Source organism: Aquila chrysaetos, chromosome 16 (genome assembly GCF_900496995.4).
Source record: "Aquila chrysaetos chrysaetos chromosome 16, bAquChr1.4, whole genome shotgun sequence".
Classification (NCBI taxonomy): domain Eukaryota; kingdom Metazoa; phylum Chordata; class Aves; order Accipitriformes; family Accipitridae; genus Aquila; species Aquila chrysaetos.
The window spans coordinates 3,965,950-3,981,223 of NC_044019.1; the positions used below are offsets into that span (position 1 = coordinate 3,965,950).

Below are 15,274 nucleotides of genomic sequence, written 5' to 3' on the forward strand. Positions count from 1 at the left end.
TGCCACCTTAAGGGCTTGGCTAATCCACCTCCTACACCAAAGCGTGTGTTGACTTTCCAGCGCAGCAGGAATCCCAGCGCTGCCGGTCCTGTCTAACCCTTCCTGCGAAGGGCATCCAGTTCCCGGTGCAGCCGGGATGGAGGTGTTGGGAGCCGGCATCGTAGGCGACCTGCTTGTCCCACCGCAGACTCAAAGCTTTGACTTTGTGGGTCCCAATCCCTCCCACCATCACAGATTCAACTTTTTTTGTGGGCTCCCTTCATCACCGTCAACCAACCCACTTGTCTTCTGCCTGACCAGATCCAACCACAGGCTGTAGAGCCACATTTCTCAAGGATAACTTCCCCTCCGGCCGGGGCTAGCTGGGCATAACAAGCCCCAGAGGATGGACAGGCACATATTTCTAGCAAATATGAGCAATGTTTTTGCATTTTAATAATATCCTATACTGTTGTCCTCAGAGTAAATGAAGATGAACTCTGGCATCACAGCAGGAATGAGCCCCTGCAAACAGGAGAAAAACTTGTGACGGTGGTGCCAGCTAGCACAGTTCGGGCTCGAAAGACTTAACCAAAACAGGGGCTGATCAGGAACTATCTCATTTTCATCTATTAGCCCACTGCCCTCCATCTGAGGGAGGAAGGTGATGGGAAGAGTTGCAGGTTGGAGGACTCGGGACTGAACTGCCAAGCTCCGGCTCCCAGCAACCCCTTGATGCACACCGAGGTCCCACCAGCACCCGCTCCACCACAAAACATCTCCATAATCCCGACCCAAACTTAGCCCTTCCTACAACAGACCAAAAGTCCCCAAACGGACAAAAGAAAGCAAGCGGTGATGGATTTCAGCAGCCCCTAGGCTTGCAAGAGCGGGTCAAGCCCCTGCTTGTGATCGCAGGGCTGCCACGCTTGATGAAAGTAGAGCTAAGAGGGAGCAGAAACGTGATATTTGGGGAAAAACCAAGTGAAGTGAAGCTCTGTGCCCAGCTCGAGGCGCAAAAGCGAACGCAGGACACTAACACGGAGTAAATTTGGGTGTGAGAGGCTTTGCCACTTAGAGGTCCCTATTAGCTGCAGAGGTAGGGAAGGTGTAAAGCACGTGCAGGGGGATCCGACCCCCATGGGAACGGGGCCCAGATGTTGGTGGGTGTCCCACCGCCCGCTCAGGGACGAGGAGTCGGGGCTGGGGCTGCTCCTCCCAGCCTGGCAGTTTTGCTGAGTTTTATGGAAAAAAAATTGGTACGTTTGCTCATTCGGCGAGATTTTTCCAAACCGACCAAGGGCTAATAAAAAAAGGTGTTTAATTACAGGGTTCAAGGTAATTGGGCACAAAAGCAGCCAGTAAAATGCAGCGGGGTGCAAAGGAGCTGCAGAACAAGGGCTTAATTTTGGAACAGCACATCTGATTTAGTCTTTACGTTCTCTGGCCAGCACTTTCTCTCTCCTAATGAGGGAAAATGGCACAGCCTTTCACAAATCCCCACTAAATAGTTTATTCCTGACTTCAAGTCACTGAAATCACGGCACCGTGCTCTGTCCTTAAATTATCTCCATGCATATGCTTCCAGTTTAAAGGGAAATGGCGCAGCCCATGTCTGGCATTTAATGTCTGCCAGGCTGTGAAGGAACAGCCTCCCCGGCTTTGCCGTGTGCCCCATCGATGTGTGGCCCCGCTCCCAGCTCGAGCATCTTCTCGACACTGACTTGCACCCGCCATCGCTGAGCGTGGGATGCAGGGAGCAATATTCCTTTAAATATTTTGTAAGCAATATGAACAGGAGTGGAAATAGGCAATTTTCGCAGTAGTTTTTTAGTATTTGTAATTGAGTGTAGCTTCCTCCTCGGCTTTTTGGCTTCTCATTGGGAGAGAAATTGAGCTACAGCTGGGGATATTCCTGTAACAGCCCCGCTAGCGGCAGCGGCTGGACGGGAGGCGTGCGCGGGCTGCCTTGCTGGTTAGGAAACGTGCCGCTCCCGGGAATAACCCACGTGCTCGCTCCAGAGATCAGAAAGCAACCGCTCCAGTCGCTTGCTGAGGTTTTCCTCCAAGAAAACTCCTCTCCAGCTGCAGGAGAAGCACTATTTAACCAACACCCATCTAACGGTCACACGAGCCCCGTGCCGTCGGCTCCGTCCTGGGATGCTGGTGTTGCACCCAGAGCCATGCGGGAAACCTCTTGCAAAGCCCCGACCGAGGTTCGTTAACACAATGAGCATCTTTTAATGACCAGCTCACCCTGTCCTGCAATCACGGGCACTGGCGCGCTCTCCGTCGGCACACGGAGAGTTTGTGACACCCTTTGTCTGTCTGTCTGTCCCCGTGCCAGACTGAGCCCTGGCCGGGACCCAGGAGGCACAGAGGGTGTGAGAAGCCAGGGCAGACTTTGGTCCAGGGTTGTGCCGCTAACATCATTCCTACCATTTTGTTTTGATTTTTTTTAGAAGCTATTTTAACAAAAACCATGCTGCCTTGTGAAATCACATCCCAATATAGCTGCCATAAACACACACACACAGAGCGACTGAAAAAAAAAAAAAACCCAGCAGTCCCAAAGCCCTAAATCCCATCATTACCAGGAGAAAAGACCCTTGGAAGGTGAATTCTCCTAGCAGGGCTCCCCACGGGCTCCCTGTGCCGACAGCTCGTGATTCCGAGGTCAAACCCCGCCACGATGCCAAAGTCACCAGTGAAACCTCAGCGCGGGTGGTCGGTGCCCCGGACCCCGGCGGGACGGGCTGGGGGTGGGATGGGTGGCCGGTGCTGGTGGTTATTTGGGGCACCGCTGCCCCGAATCACGACCATGAAAGTGGTGGCACCACGGGGACACGAATGCCTGGTGGGATGCTCCTCGCTGGGGCGATGGGACCAGTCAGGGTGGCAGGAGGTCCCTTCCCAGCCGTCACGGGGAGGGCTGCATCTCCCCAAGTGGAAATACAAAGCCAGGAGCCTCTTATCCCTCCATCCAGGATCTGGCCATCCCAGAGGCAAAGGTGAGGTTTCTACGGGGCCCTCCTGCCCACACAGAGATTTTTGAAAAAAAGCCCATTTTTCAGTGTCTCCCTTCCCAACTGAGGCCTTTTTTTTTTAAAAAATCTCTCCCTTCTCCTCCTATTTTGGTTGTTTTTATATTTTATTTTACAATAGCTTGAGTAATATGTTCCTCATGTTCCAAACGCACTCGCTGCTTCCAGTGGGAATGGAAAATCATTGTTTCTTTTTATTTTCCCTTTTCTTTTTCTTTTTAATATGTTTATGTTATGGAAAATACCCCCAGATTGCAGACGTGTCGGCTGTCCCACTTTCTTGAAAAAAAAAAAATTAACTAAAAAAAAAATTAAAGCATTTTTTAGAAAGACAAGAGCCGAGGAGGATAACACTGTGGTTGAAGGCTGAGCTTGGCATCCTGCAGACTGCTGTCGTGGCCAGCTTGGGTGTTGCTTTAGGCTGTCAGTACATCGCGGCGTCACGATGGTCCGTACAGCACCCGGTGCGCTGGGGCCGCATCCTGCCCCCTCAGAAGCGGCCGAGGCAGGATGCCGGTGCTGTGCGTGGGAGGTGGGTCCTCTCTGTCCCCCCTTTCCCACGCACCCTTCTCCGCCAGGGGGGTGTCCAGGAGGGAGCAGCCCCCCACGGATGCTTCCCCACCAGCCGGGAAACCACATTCACCACCGACACGGCAGCTGCCAGGGTGGCAAAGGGAAGCAAAGGGAAGAGGCAGAAACGGAGAGAAGTTTTCTCCAGACAAGGCACGGAGCAGCAGCAGGTCTGGGTGGTGGAGGAGGATTTGTGTTTGCAACCAAAAAGGCTGAAGCATCCATAGTTTCAGCTGACTCTAACGCAGGGGATGCCGCCCGATGTTGCAGTAAATGCCGATAGCCTGCATATAACCGGGGGGACCGTACCAGATTTGTAGCACGACTGCTCACCGTGGGTCACTGGTTACACCAGCAGCAGGGCAAGGTTAATGGTTTTTGGCCAAGAACTGAAGTTAACGGCTGCCAGGATCTCTGGGATGAAAGGGCCGGGAGTGCGGATTCAGCCCCAGCCTTCGCGCCGGCTCTGTCCCCGGCACGTCAGGGATGAAGCACCGGAGCCAAGGAAAATGAAAGTGCGATGGGAAGCCCTGGGGGAGAGCTCAGCCCTCTGGATCCTGCATCTCTTGCACAGCTAATGGACGTCACCCCCGCAGTGACGTTTTCTTCCCACCCTGGACATACCCAGGAGAAAAATTGGGTGCAAATGCACCCTGCAGCAGGAGGGAGAGAGGATGCGCATCCTCAGGGCTGAGCCCCTTGCCCCCCTCCCCAGTGCCCCAGTGCCACTGCAGACCTCCTGGCAGGTTTTTCGACGCTCTCCCCTCCGTTGCTCAGCCTCGCTCAGGGAGTATTTACGGCGTGGCCCGTGGCTCGGGCTTGTCGCTTCGGATGGGAAGTCGCATTCTTGCTCCTAATGCCGACCATGTGTCGATCTGAGCCTGCAAACATACAGCTCATTCTTTGTTTCCCAAACCGTACGCGGCCAAAACAGTGGACCGCAAACACTGACGACATATCGGAGGAGATCAAGTCTAAGAAATCATCATGAATTAAAGTGCTCAGCAAAGGGGAACGCCAGTGTCTCTCTACCCCTATTAGATCATAACAAGGTGATGAGAGACAATGGATTTATACTCGCTCCCACACACACACACACACACACAAATATATTAAAAAAAAAAAAAAAAAAAAAAAAAAAAAAAGAAAAAAAAAGACATGCCACCAGTCAGCAGGGTGCCCTTGGAAAAAGCAAAGCCACTGACAGTCAATCAGGAGCCGGCGAGCTCCAAGCGCAGAAGCCTTCCCCGGGAAGGGAGGATGAATGGAGGCAAACCAGATTTCGTGGCCACGTGGTGCCGCACGTGTGTGCGGGGCTGGGGCGGCACTGGGGCTCCCCGTGTCCTTCTCCCCCGGGGAGCTGGGGGGGCAGAGGGAGGGTTTGCGTAGGGGTAAAGGGGTGCAGGGACTCGGGGTGCTGGGTGAGAGCCGTGACTGTAGGAGAGCTCCTGGGCGCGCAATGCTCACGGGCGTGCAAACGGCCAGGGGTATGGCGATGGTCACGGGCATGCAAATGCCTGCAGGGATTGCAACGTTCACGGGCACGCAAACAGCTGTGGGTATTGCAACGCTCACGGGTGTGCGAATGTTCACAGGTATTGCAAAGCTCATAGGTGGGCAAACGTTCAGGGAGACCGCAATGCTCATGGGCATGCAGACGAGCCCGGGGGCATCCCTCCTCTCCCCAGCACGCAGGCTCTGCGTCTCGCTTCTCCCACCTGCAGACACAGATAACGTATCTGGCTGTGGGCAGGGATGGTCCACGTGCTCATGCCCCCCACCCCAGCGCCCGATTACTGCAGATCGTCACATCCAGCTGTGATGTACTGTTGTTTTGCTGGCGGGGAGCTGAGGTTGCCCATATATAAAAAACCCAAAAAATCACCTTGGGTGCTATAGGATGAGACAAAACGCCTGCCTTTAGGGAAACACGACGGCAAAGCTCAGTGACACCATTACACATGCACAGTGTTACCCGGCGCCCGCTCACCCAGTCTCCGCTGGAGGCATTGCCCAGAGCACGGCATGGCAGGAGGAGGAAAAAACAACTCGAAATACTGTCAGGGTTATAGTTTTCTGTGGTTAGGAGGAAACACAGAAATCCATTAAAAGGAAGTTTGCCGAGCGGGAATCCTGCGGTGGCCAGTTATGGGAAGGGTGGAAAAAGAAAATTCTGCTTGGCGCGAGCTGGGGCCATCACCTCCGCCCCGGCAGGAGAGAAAACCTGCTGGTGACCTGGGGGTCCGGTGAGGAGACGCACTGTGCAGGGGTACGGCCAGAACACCGGGGTACGGCCGGAGCACCGGGGCAGCTTCTCCGTGCCCCAGGATGCACCAGCTCCGGCGGCAACCTGAGACCACAGCCCCCAGCCCAGCAACTGCAAACCTCTGATTAATCCATGCTCGTGGCAAATGGGGAAAAGGCGCGAACGCAGCGACCTTCCAGAGAAGAAATGACAGCCACCCATCACATCAGGGCAGTTGGCATCACGCGCTTTCAGAAGCCAAAGGTGACTGGCACCGGCTTTGCCGCCGCAGGTTTTCCTCCTGCTCCTCCTCCAGCATCTGCTGGGACGGGTCCAGGGCCAGGAGAAGTCAGTTTGTCCACCCAAGCTGCCACGTTTTGGGGATGGGACGGGTCCCCCACGGCATCACGGCTCATTTCTTCCCTCACGGGGCAGACGATGTTCTCGGTGGGATTTCAGACCCCCCTGGCAAGGCTGCCCTGCATGGGCCCACAACCCCGCTGCCTTCCCTGGGTGCTGAGCAGCTCCGCAGAGACCCTCCGAGCCCCCCCGCTCCCCGCTTTAGGCAAAACCCTGGCTGTTCGTTAGGCTAACGAGGCTGTGAAGGGCCAGCAGAGATCCTCAGGCTCCCGCGTGAGCCGCCCGCTCCCTTTAGCAAAGCAGAGAAGAAGGTGCAGAGACGGGGAGATTTCCCACGAGGAACCGAAGGTGAGGACCTGGAGAACAGCAAAGCAGGGACTAAACTCGAGGATGAATCCCAGCTCCTTCAGGGCAGCACTGAGCACTGCATCACGGCCAAACGGGGCTGAGGATGTGCCTACGTCTGCGTATTTGCAAAATAATCAGTAAAACTCCCTCCTTAGATGCCAGGACAGAGGCTCGGTGCCCTTTGCCTCCCGTGCAAGGGCATGAAGCCACCTGGGGAAGGCGGTGGGTGGGAGGGCAGCTGCCCACGAGGACACCGACGTGATGGAGGGAGAGGCAAAAAAAGTGATATAACACCGTTTCATTTTCACCGAGGAGCGTGCATGGACAGTGAGAGTATAAGAGCTGTTCCCACGTGCTTTTAGATTTACGAAAACCAAGGAAAAAACGTCAAACATCGGTAACCTAGCTAGGAAGAGATGAACAAGCCCAGCATGGACGCCCCGAGCAGAAGAGCCAGCCTGTGCCACCAGCAAGCCTTTGCAGGGCTCACGCCGAGGCAAAACAACTCCCAACGCTCAGCCGAAAGGTCTGAGAGCATCCGAGCCCGCCGGCACCTCGCTCCTTCCTCGGTGACCCCACGGAGCATCACACCCCACGGCCGTCCCTGTAGGTTTCCACTCAAGACGCAGCAGTAACTGTTAAGAAACCAGCCCCCGTGGCGTGGCCCTCCCCGGCCCGATAGCCATCAGTAACAAAGAACTGACTCACAGATGTGACATTTGTGGTTTGATGACTTAGAGGCAACCGGCTGCCACCGGGACGGCGGTCCCGGCGGTCCCGGGAGGGCATGGCCGGACCCAGGAGCTGAGCCACGGGATGCTTGGATGGAGCAGAAGACGACGCGGTTATTTTTTTCCTTGCAAGAAGGGATAGAAAGCGTTTGGCAGCCCCGCAGAGGAGCGTGGCCGCGGCTCCGTCCGGTCCCACGTGCTGCGCCGGGAACTCGGGCTGGCGCCAACCACGGGGTTCGGCCGTTGGGAGCGGCAGGGGAGAATTTCCCCCAGTTCAGCCCAGTTTATCTTACAACTTCTTGCTAGTCTCCAAGAGAAGCGAGGAGACGCAAAGGCAGCCCCCAGGCCGAGCCGGCGCTGGTCGCCAAAAATGGGGTTTATGTCCCTAAAACCATCGACTGGAGGCAAATTTATTTCAGTCCCCGCCAGATATTTTACTCGGTTGTGAATCCGGTGCGTGCGAGCGGGGATTGGTGCCGTTCTCCCACGTGGGGCTCCTTCGCCCGCCCCATTGGTAAGATGAAAAATCCCTTTTCTATATAAAAAAAAAAAAAAAAGCATTTCCAGACTAACTAGTGAATACCTTTGGGATTTTTCGTTTCATTCCTTAAATATTTGCACAAACAAACACCCATTTTCATGGATGTGCCCAGAAAAGCAAACAAAAACTATGAATGCGGTTGAATCCCCCAAAGCCAGGAGGAATTTAAATGAACGTTTGTGAATGTTTTGCAGTACTCGCCCAAATCTAGCCGGGCAGGAGAAGACACACTGAGCTCCTTAAAGAAAACAAGGATTTCTTGTCCTAATACTAAACAAATGTTTCACCATTTGGCCATATTCCATCCTTGGTGCAATCATTTAATTCTCCCCCATTTAATAAAAAATTATGTCTGAAACAAAGATGTTTATTGCTTTTATGAGTTCCTATTTGTATGGAAATTGCATACAAGACGTGATATTTCTGTTGCTCACTCTCCTTTTATTTTTAAATGAGCAAGCCCAGTTAAACCCCGGCATTTCTTCATCTGGCTTGCGGAGGGAGAAGTATAGATTAAAAAGAGTCATGCAAATGTTTTTTATAAACTCCTCTTATTTCCTTGCCATGGGACTGCCTTTAATTAGCTGCACAAAGTACAAAGGACACATTTATAATGCCACCATCTCCGAGCGGAGGGCATTAAGATGAACGTGGCTATTCTGCCTATTTGCCCTGCGCTCCGGCATGGTGTATCCATGATGGGGCTGGGGAAGCCGGTCCGAATTTACCCTCCTTATCCCCATCCCGTCCCCATCCCTGGCTCTTTCTGCTACGTCTCCAACGCCCTCTGCTCATAAGAAAACTCAAAGCCATGGAGGTTTCGTGATGCAGGTTGACATCCCCTATCCACCTCAAAAGGACACGTAACCTTTACTCTTCTCAAAAATAGACCAAAATCTGATGTGCAGTGACGCGTTTCTGGATGACCTGCTGCATTTTGCTCTTTGGGTAGGGGTTTATGATTACCCTCCCCTGATCTGCTTGGGTTCAGTGTGACGTGCCGAGCCATCGCTCAGGACCCGGCTCCTCACAGCCATGACCAGCTCAAGTTTTTACTCCTGAACCACGTCAGGATGGGTAAAGGCAAGGGTTTGCAGAGCTCTGCCCGACGCCTTAGCAAGCGCCCAGCTCCTTCCCAAAAAGTTCTCGGCACCCGCCTGGGAGCCGCGGTCCCAGCAGCTCCAGCCCACACCAGCCCGCCCAGTTCACCCCAAGCAGCCCGGCTGCAGAGGAGTTACAACAAGAGGACAGCAGCTGGGAAATGAAGGTGGGTTCAGTCTGGGGGACATGAGATCCTGCTGGGAGCTGGGACCAAGCAGAGGAGAGGTTTGGGGAGAAGTGACCCCCTCTGACGAGCAGTTTGCCCATCCCAAGGCAGCCGGGAGGGACGAAAGCGTCGTGTCCCGGGGTGTGCAGAGAGGCCGGGAAAAGCAGGTTGAGCAAATTCATCGCTCAACAGAATTATATATTTAGCAAAGGACTATATCCAGTTACTGTGTGTTTTCATATTTAGAGTATTTTATATAAGTACACATATAAAATTGTAAGCTTGAAAGCAGCCCTGATCTCCCCCAGCTCTTCTCCCCTCGTAAACCAGTTTCTCTTTAGAAGCAATTTATGTTTCTGCAGATTTTTGCTCCCCCCACATGGCACCTCAGGCTGCACCCACCCAGCTAACGACTTGGACAAACACATCAAATCAATCCCAGCACCACTCAGCCCCGACCCTTCCCAGCACTGCAACCACGTGGGAAAAGGCAAAAAATAAATGGGAGCAAACCACCCACCAAACCTGGACAAACACAGCGGCGGCCCGGAGCATCGCAAAGCCGGCAGAATACCCCGGTGGGCAGCGGCAAGGAGCGAGGTGCCAGCAAAGCCGCATCAGAGCCCGCTGCCGGTTTGCTTCTTTGCAAAAAAAAAAAAAAAAAAAAAAAGAAACAAACACAAAACCCGACGACGTTTCCTGCCGCCGAGGAACGAAAGAGCCCGGTCTGTACTCACCGCGTAGGAAAGCGGAGGAGTAGGTGGCGAAGGAGTCGAAGATGCTGTTGGATGCCATCCCCCTTGTCCTGTATCTCGGCTCTCCTGGAGGAGCTGCTGGCTGGTGGGAGGAGGAAGAGGAGGGATGGGAGAGGCGGCAACGTGGGAGAGGAAGAGGAAAACCCCGCCGGCGGTGCAGGTAGCCTCCGGCTGGCTGGTGGTTCTGTGGTCGGCACGGCAGAGCCGCCGGCTCGGCATCTGCTGGGTGGGAGAGCGGCGTCACCTGATCCGTGGCGTCAACGGGCCGGCGATATCGCTGCGGCTTCGGGGTGCTGGGGTTGGGGGGTTTTTTTGTTTTTTTTGTTTTTTTCCTCTCTACTTTTTTTTTTTTTTACTAATAGTTTTATGGTTTGTAGTTGGTGGTTCATGGGAAGCTCGCTCGGACTCACGGCTGAGTGACAGACGGGAGCAGAGGAGACATTTCTCTTTAATTAATTATATTGTTGCCTTAGAAGAAACGAAGAAGAGAGCCCGTAGATTCCTAATTGGGTGATTGAAGTAATAACCCATTTACATGCCGCGGTTTTCTCCTTTTAACTGCCTTTTCTCCCACATTCACCACTTGTCTGTATCCTAATTTTGAGCTGTACATGGCTTTCCGACTCCCAGCCGGGTATGGGGACTGCGTGCCGAGACTGTTTCCATATGTGTAGATGGGTGGTTCTTCTTCACAAGGATTTTATGTGAATTAGTATTAAGCAAAAATATGAAGCACATGCAGCAGAATAAACAGCGCTGGCTGCGGAGGGGGGACCGGGGAAGGTGGAGAGGGCTGGCGAGGAGGAGGAAGGCAGCGGGCACGGCTGACCTCCTGATTCACCCAAATGATAGCAGACCATTTTTATATTTTTTTTTGTAAGGAATAAAGCTGATTCAGTAATACAGGCACAGCAGATTTCCAGGAGCACCTAAAGATGCTGGAACACAGAAACACCAGCACCCAACGGGTGCTCACGCCTGGAATAGGAGCTGCCATCGGCCGCTGCCTCGCCTGGGGCCGACGGGTTTTCTCATAGAAAATTGCCATTATCACCCTTGGAGACAAATTTTCCCTAAATGGGAAGAAATGTAGAATTGAAACATGAGATGATATTTGTCCTTTTCTTTTTTCTCCTACTAAGAAAAAGCAAAGGGAGCTCTCTGATGGAGTAAAACAAACACAAACTACGCCTGAGTGACTGAAATCCGCAGGCAAATAGGACCCAAGGCAGAAGACAGTGGCCATTGGGGCACAGAAATACAATTTCAAGGTATTTAGAGAGTTTGGCGTTCATCACGTCTTGCCACGCGCCGCTGTCATTCTTAGTTGAGTTTTTCATCCGATGGATGTTGGCGGTCAGACATATCAAGATGTTACCAGCTGAGACATTACAGATTCCTGCAGCATTATTAGAGCCTGGGAAATAAAAATTAAAAAAAAAAAAAAAAAAAAAGCTGCTCATATTTACTGCAGCTCAAAACTGCTTGTTTGCTGCTTTTAAGCAAAGAGGGGGGAAAAGTGGTTTCAGAGCAGTGAAGGGGGCAGAGGTTGTGCAAATGCTGGCACAAAAGGAAAGGGAAAAACAACCCAGCCTGGAAAACACCCGCTGCTGCACAGAGCGGGGTCTGTGGCACTGAACAGCATCGCCTTGTCTCGCTTGCCAGACACCCACCGCAACCACAGCTCCGACCCCGGGATGTGAGGCTACAGGCAGCGAAGCTGTTTCTACCAGAGCGGTGGCATCGCTCCCCTCCAGCTCCCCAGCAGTGGGGGGACGCGGTCCCTTGGCCCCCGCTGCGGTCCAGAGGGGAGCGGGGTGGCTTAGCCCAGCAGCATCCCGCTTGCCACCCCTGCCTGCTTCAGCCTTACAAGCCTCTTGGGCTGTAGTCAGGGTTTTTTTCAGGCTGTTTTTGGATTTCGTGGCTCCTTCTCTGCAGAAAAGGGGGCAGGGTCTCAGACCTCACCTGGCTTAGGTCCCACTGGGGTTGATGAGGAGAAAAGTCAGGATGATGAAGAGGAGGAGGAGTAGGAAAGGAAGGGGAAGTTGCTTATAAGGTATCTTCCTACTCTATTCGGTGCCAGATGGGAGCTCTGATTCAGCTGTGCTGATTTACACGCCGACCAAACCTCCTTCACCAGCACTAATTGAGGGAGGCTCTGGGTGGGGTTTCCACCCCCCTTTTTCTCTAAATTGTGGCTGTACCACCCCACAGACATGGTCCTGAGCGCCTTCGCTGCAGCCAAGGCTTCTGGTCCCGGTCATCATCCTCACGTGATCCACAAAATCAACCTTTATCATAAAATTTCTTCTCCTGCCCCCTCAAATCATGTTTGTGTCCTCATGTGGGGCTTTACATCGAAATGGTCCCAATTGCTCCTGCAGTCAGATGTAAGGGGCGTTATGGGGCTACAACCCGCTGGGTGTTCCATACGTTATCTAGGCACGGTACACTGGCAGCGTTTGTCAGGGAGATTAATGACCAGCCCAGGCAACACACTTAATTACACATATTTATTTGCGTCTAGGTGAGAATCACAGACATCCCCAATAATTTAGTGCTCGCTGGTACTCGTGGAGATCCAAAATTCCTCCCCAAATCCCCAAGAGGCTCCAGAGCGATCTGAGGACCAAACCCACATTAAATTCTTGCCCTTTTACATCCATTTCCAAAAATGGATCCTTCTTCATTAGCAGTTTTACCACGGGAGTTGTGAAATGGAGCCAGGATGAGGTGAAACACCTACCCCATAGAAAGTACGAGGGAATATAAACTGATCGAGGGAGCTTCTGGGATTAAAGACGCTGTTCTATTTGTACTTGCAAAACAGGGCTCGGGAATGGGCATGTTTTAAAAATAACTGATTAGCAGCTCTCGTGCAATTAATCCACCTCTGGGATGGTTCCCCCCTGTTCAGAGCCTGGTGCACAGCTCTCCCAAACAGCCGCAGCATGGGGGGTCAGCTTTCGGGTGGGTTTGTTCCCTCCATGTTCGGGGAGAGCTCCGTGCCGGCTGGAGGCGAGCGGGTACCTTGCAGAGGATGAATATTTCCTGCCAATAATAATACTGTTAGAAAAAAAAATCAGAGACCCCAGCCCCAAACCTTCCCCCTTGCTCTCACCACCCTGAAGCTCTGGATTCGCTTTGTGGGCGTTGCTGCGAGTCAAGGGCAAACCCAAAAAGCCACCGAGCCTTAATGGTCCCCTGCAAAACACAACCCCAGCCACGAGCCAGCCGGGCTGCAGCTGCACGCTCCCAACCAAAGCGCAGGTACAGCAACCGGCACTTGCACCCTCGCTGCCTGCACCCTGCCTGCCTGCAACCCCGCTGCCTGCGAGCCGCGGAACCGCCCAGGCATTGCTGGTTTTGCAAACCCACCGGTTTTACCCCTAGCAAAGAGCTGCTTCTAAGAAAGATGTGACGGTCCCTGAAGCAAGCGGGTGGCTGTACGTGCAGCTCCGGTGTCGTGAGCCGGCGGGGCAGAGGGGCTTGGCGGCTCAGCCCGAAAAGTGGCTGGGGACAGCCACCCGCCTCAGCCCAACCCCGCCAGCTCTCGCCTCCGGCAACGGAGCGGCCAAACTCAGCTCCCAAAGGCGCAGGCGGCGGGTCTGGCAACGCCGTACACTCACACACACACGCACACCCCCCCCCAACCCCTGTGCAGCCCAAGCGCCAGGACCCAGCCACCAGGGAAATGCAAAATTAAAGGACTTTAGCACCCATGGGTCTGCTCCGTAGGGAAAGCCGCCGCAGTGGTCGGTGCTTCCCAAACAGCATCTCTCTGGGCAAGGCAGGGAGGCGGGATGAGGCTTTCACTTTATGGACGGGAAACCGAGGCACGGGGCGATGGGGACTAAAACGTCCATTCATTTGGAGAGATGATTAAAAACAGATAAGTCGTGCCCTTAACCGTGCACAGCCCGGCATGTCTGCGACGTGTTGTACCATTTCGGCACGCAGCATTTTAGCCAACCCAGCCACCGGCATCTCACCCAGCCGTCCCAAAACCAGAGTGGCCATTAGTGACCCTCTCCAACACCCCGGGCTGATGGCGGTGCCCAGCACTCGCTTGCCTGATCCCCGAGGCCGCGACGGCACATCCCTGCTCCGCCACCAATCCCAGCACCCAGCCCCACGCTGGCTTTTCCTGAAGCCATGGGATAGGAGGCATGTGATCGGCTCCATAAAAACCGTCATGACCCAGGAACAACTCACGGTTGTGTCCGAGCTTCACCCTCGCCCTTCCTCACCGGCGCCAGGGAATGCCCATGGCCGGTGCGGAGCGCCCGGCTGCGTGGAGCCGCGTGGCCGTGCCTGCGCGGCCAGCGGCACAATGCCGGCGTTGTAACCCCGATGCCGGCAGAAGCGATGCCTCCTGACCCCGGAGCAGGGACCGGCCACGGGATCTCTACCGTCACGGCTGCCTTGTTTTCCCTGTGCATCCCAGGGGTGCGAGGGAAAGCACCCGAGCCTGGGAGCCGCGGGTGCTGCTGCGGTGGTCCGGGACCCCGGTGCCGAGCTGCTGGTGATGCCAGAGCCGGGAAGAGGTCGAAGCCGGCGCGGCGGAGCCGATGGTCTGGCGGAGCTGCCGTCCAGCGCCTGTGGGAGCAGCCGGGGAGGTACAGGCGGAGGGACTCTGCAGCGGGTCCGGCGGATTGTCCAGAGAGGTGACCATGGCCCTGGGATGAGGGGAAAGAAAAAGAGGGAGGTGAAAAATGTGAATTTAGGAGGGGACATCTGAGGTAATTCGGCGGTGCCTTTGGGCACAGACCCAGCGCCTGTCCGGACGTCTCCAGAGCCCGGGGGGGCTTTGGGGACAGAGGTGTTGGCAGGGCAAGAGGGACAGGAGGGGCTGGCTGTGCTCCTCCCCGCTCCCGCAGCACCCCAAAACTGCCAGGGAGGGGGTGCAATGCCAGCAGCCCCGCGGGACGACGAGCAGGTTTGCAACACCCATCCATGCCGTGCACCGGCCGAGCCGCTGGCAGCCCTCTGCCATCACCCCGCGGGTACCCCGGGGGGGCTCGGGGTGTTTGGGGGGGCTCGGGGAACGCAGCGCCCTGGAGATAAGAGCTGAGCAGAGACATTTTTAGCCGAGAGCACGGGCGAACCCGAAGGGACAACCCCACGCGGGCCGCCGGGGTTGCGCCACGGCCGGGTCACGCCGCAGTCACACGCCGGCGGAGCGCGGTCACGCCAGCGCCCTTCGGCTGACCCCGGGGATCACGGGCAGGCGCCGGTGGGGGGGGCCGGCGGTGTCCTGGGGGGTCACAGCCCCGTCCCACCGTACGCCCTGTCCTGGCGAGCGCCGGCCCCTGTCCATCACCGGCACCGAGGGGGTTTGTTGCATTCGCAAGAGGAGGATGAACGAAAAAGTGGTGGGACCAGCGGGTCCCCACGGGGCCGAAGCCACTTCTCATCCAGCCCCGCAAAGGGA

At 54.9% G+C, this 15,274-nt stretch overlaps 1 protein-coding gene across 1 annotated transcript in view; it reads right to left on the reverse strand.

Annotated features, from left to right (window-relative positions):
* RUNX3 (RUNX family transcription factor 3) overlaps positions 1-9,895 on the reverse strand; it is a 60,735-nt gene extending 50,840 nt beyond the window's left edge. The window contains exon 1 of the mRNA XM_030039863.2: positions 9,823-9,895. Coding sequence (XP_029895723.1) covers positions 9,823-9,880 — 58 coding nt within the window. The 5' untranslated portion in view covers positions 9,881-9,895. The remainder of the gene's footprint in view (positions 1-9,822) is intronic.
* Positions 9,896-15,274: the final 5,379 nt, after the last annotated feature.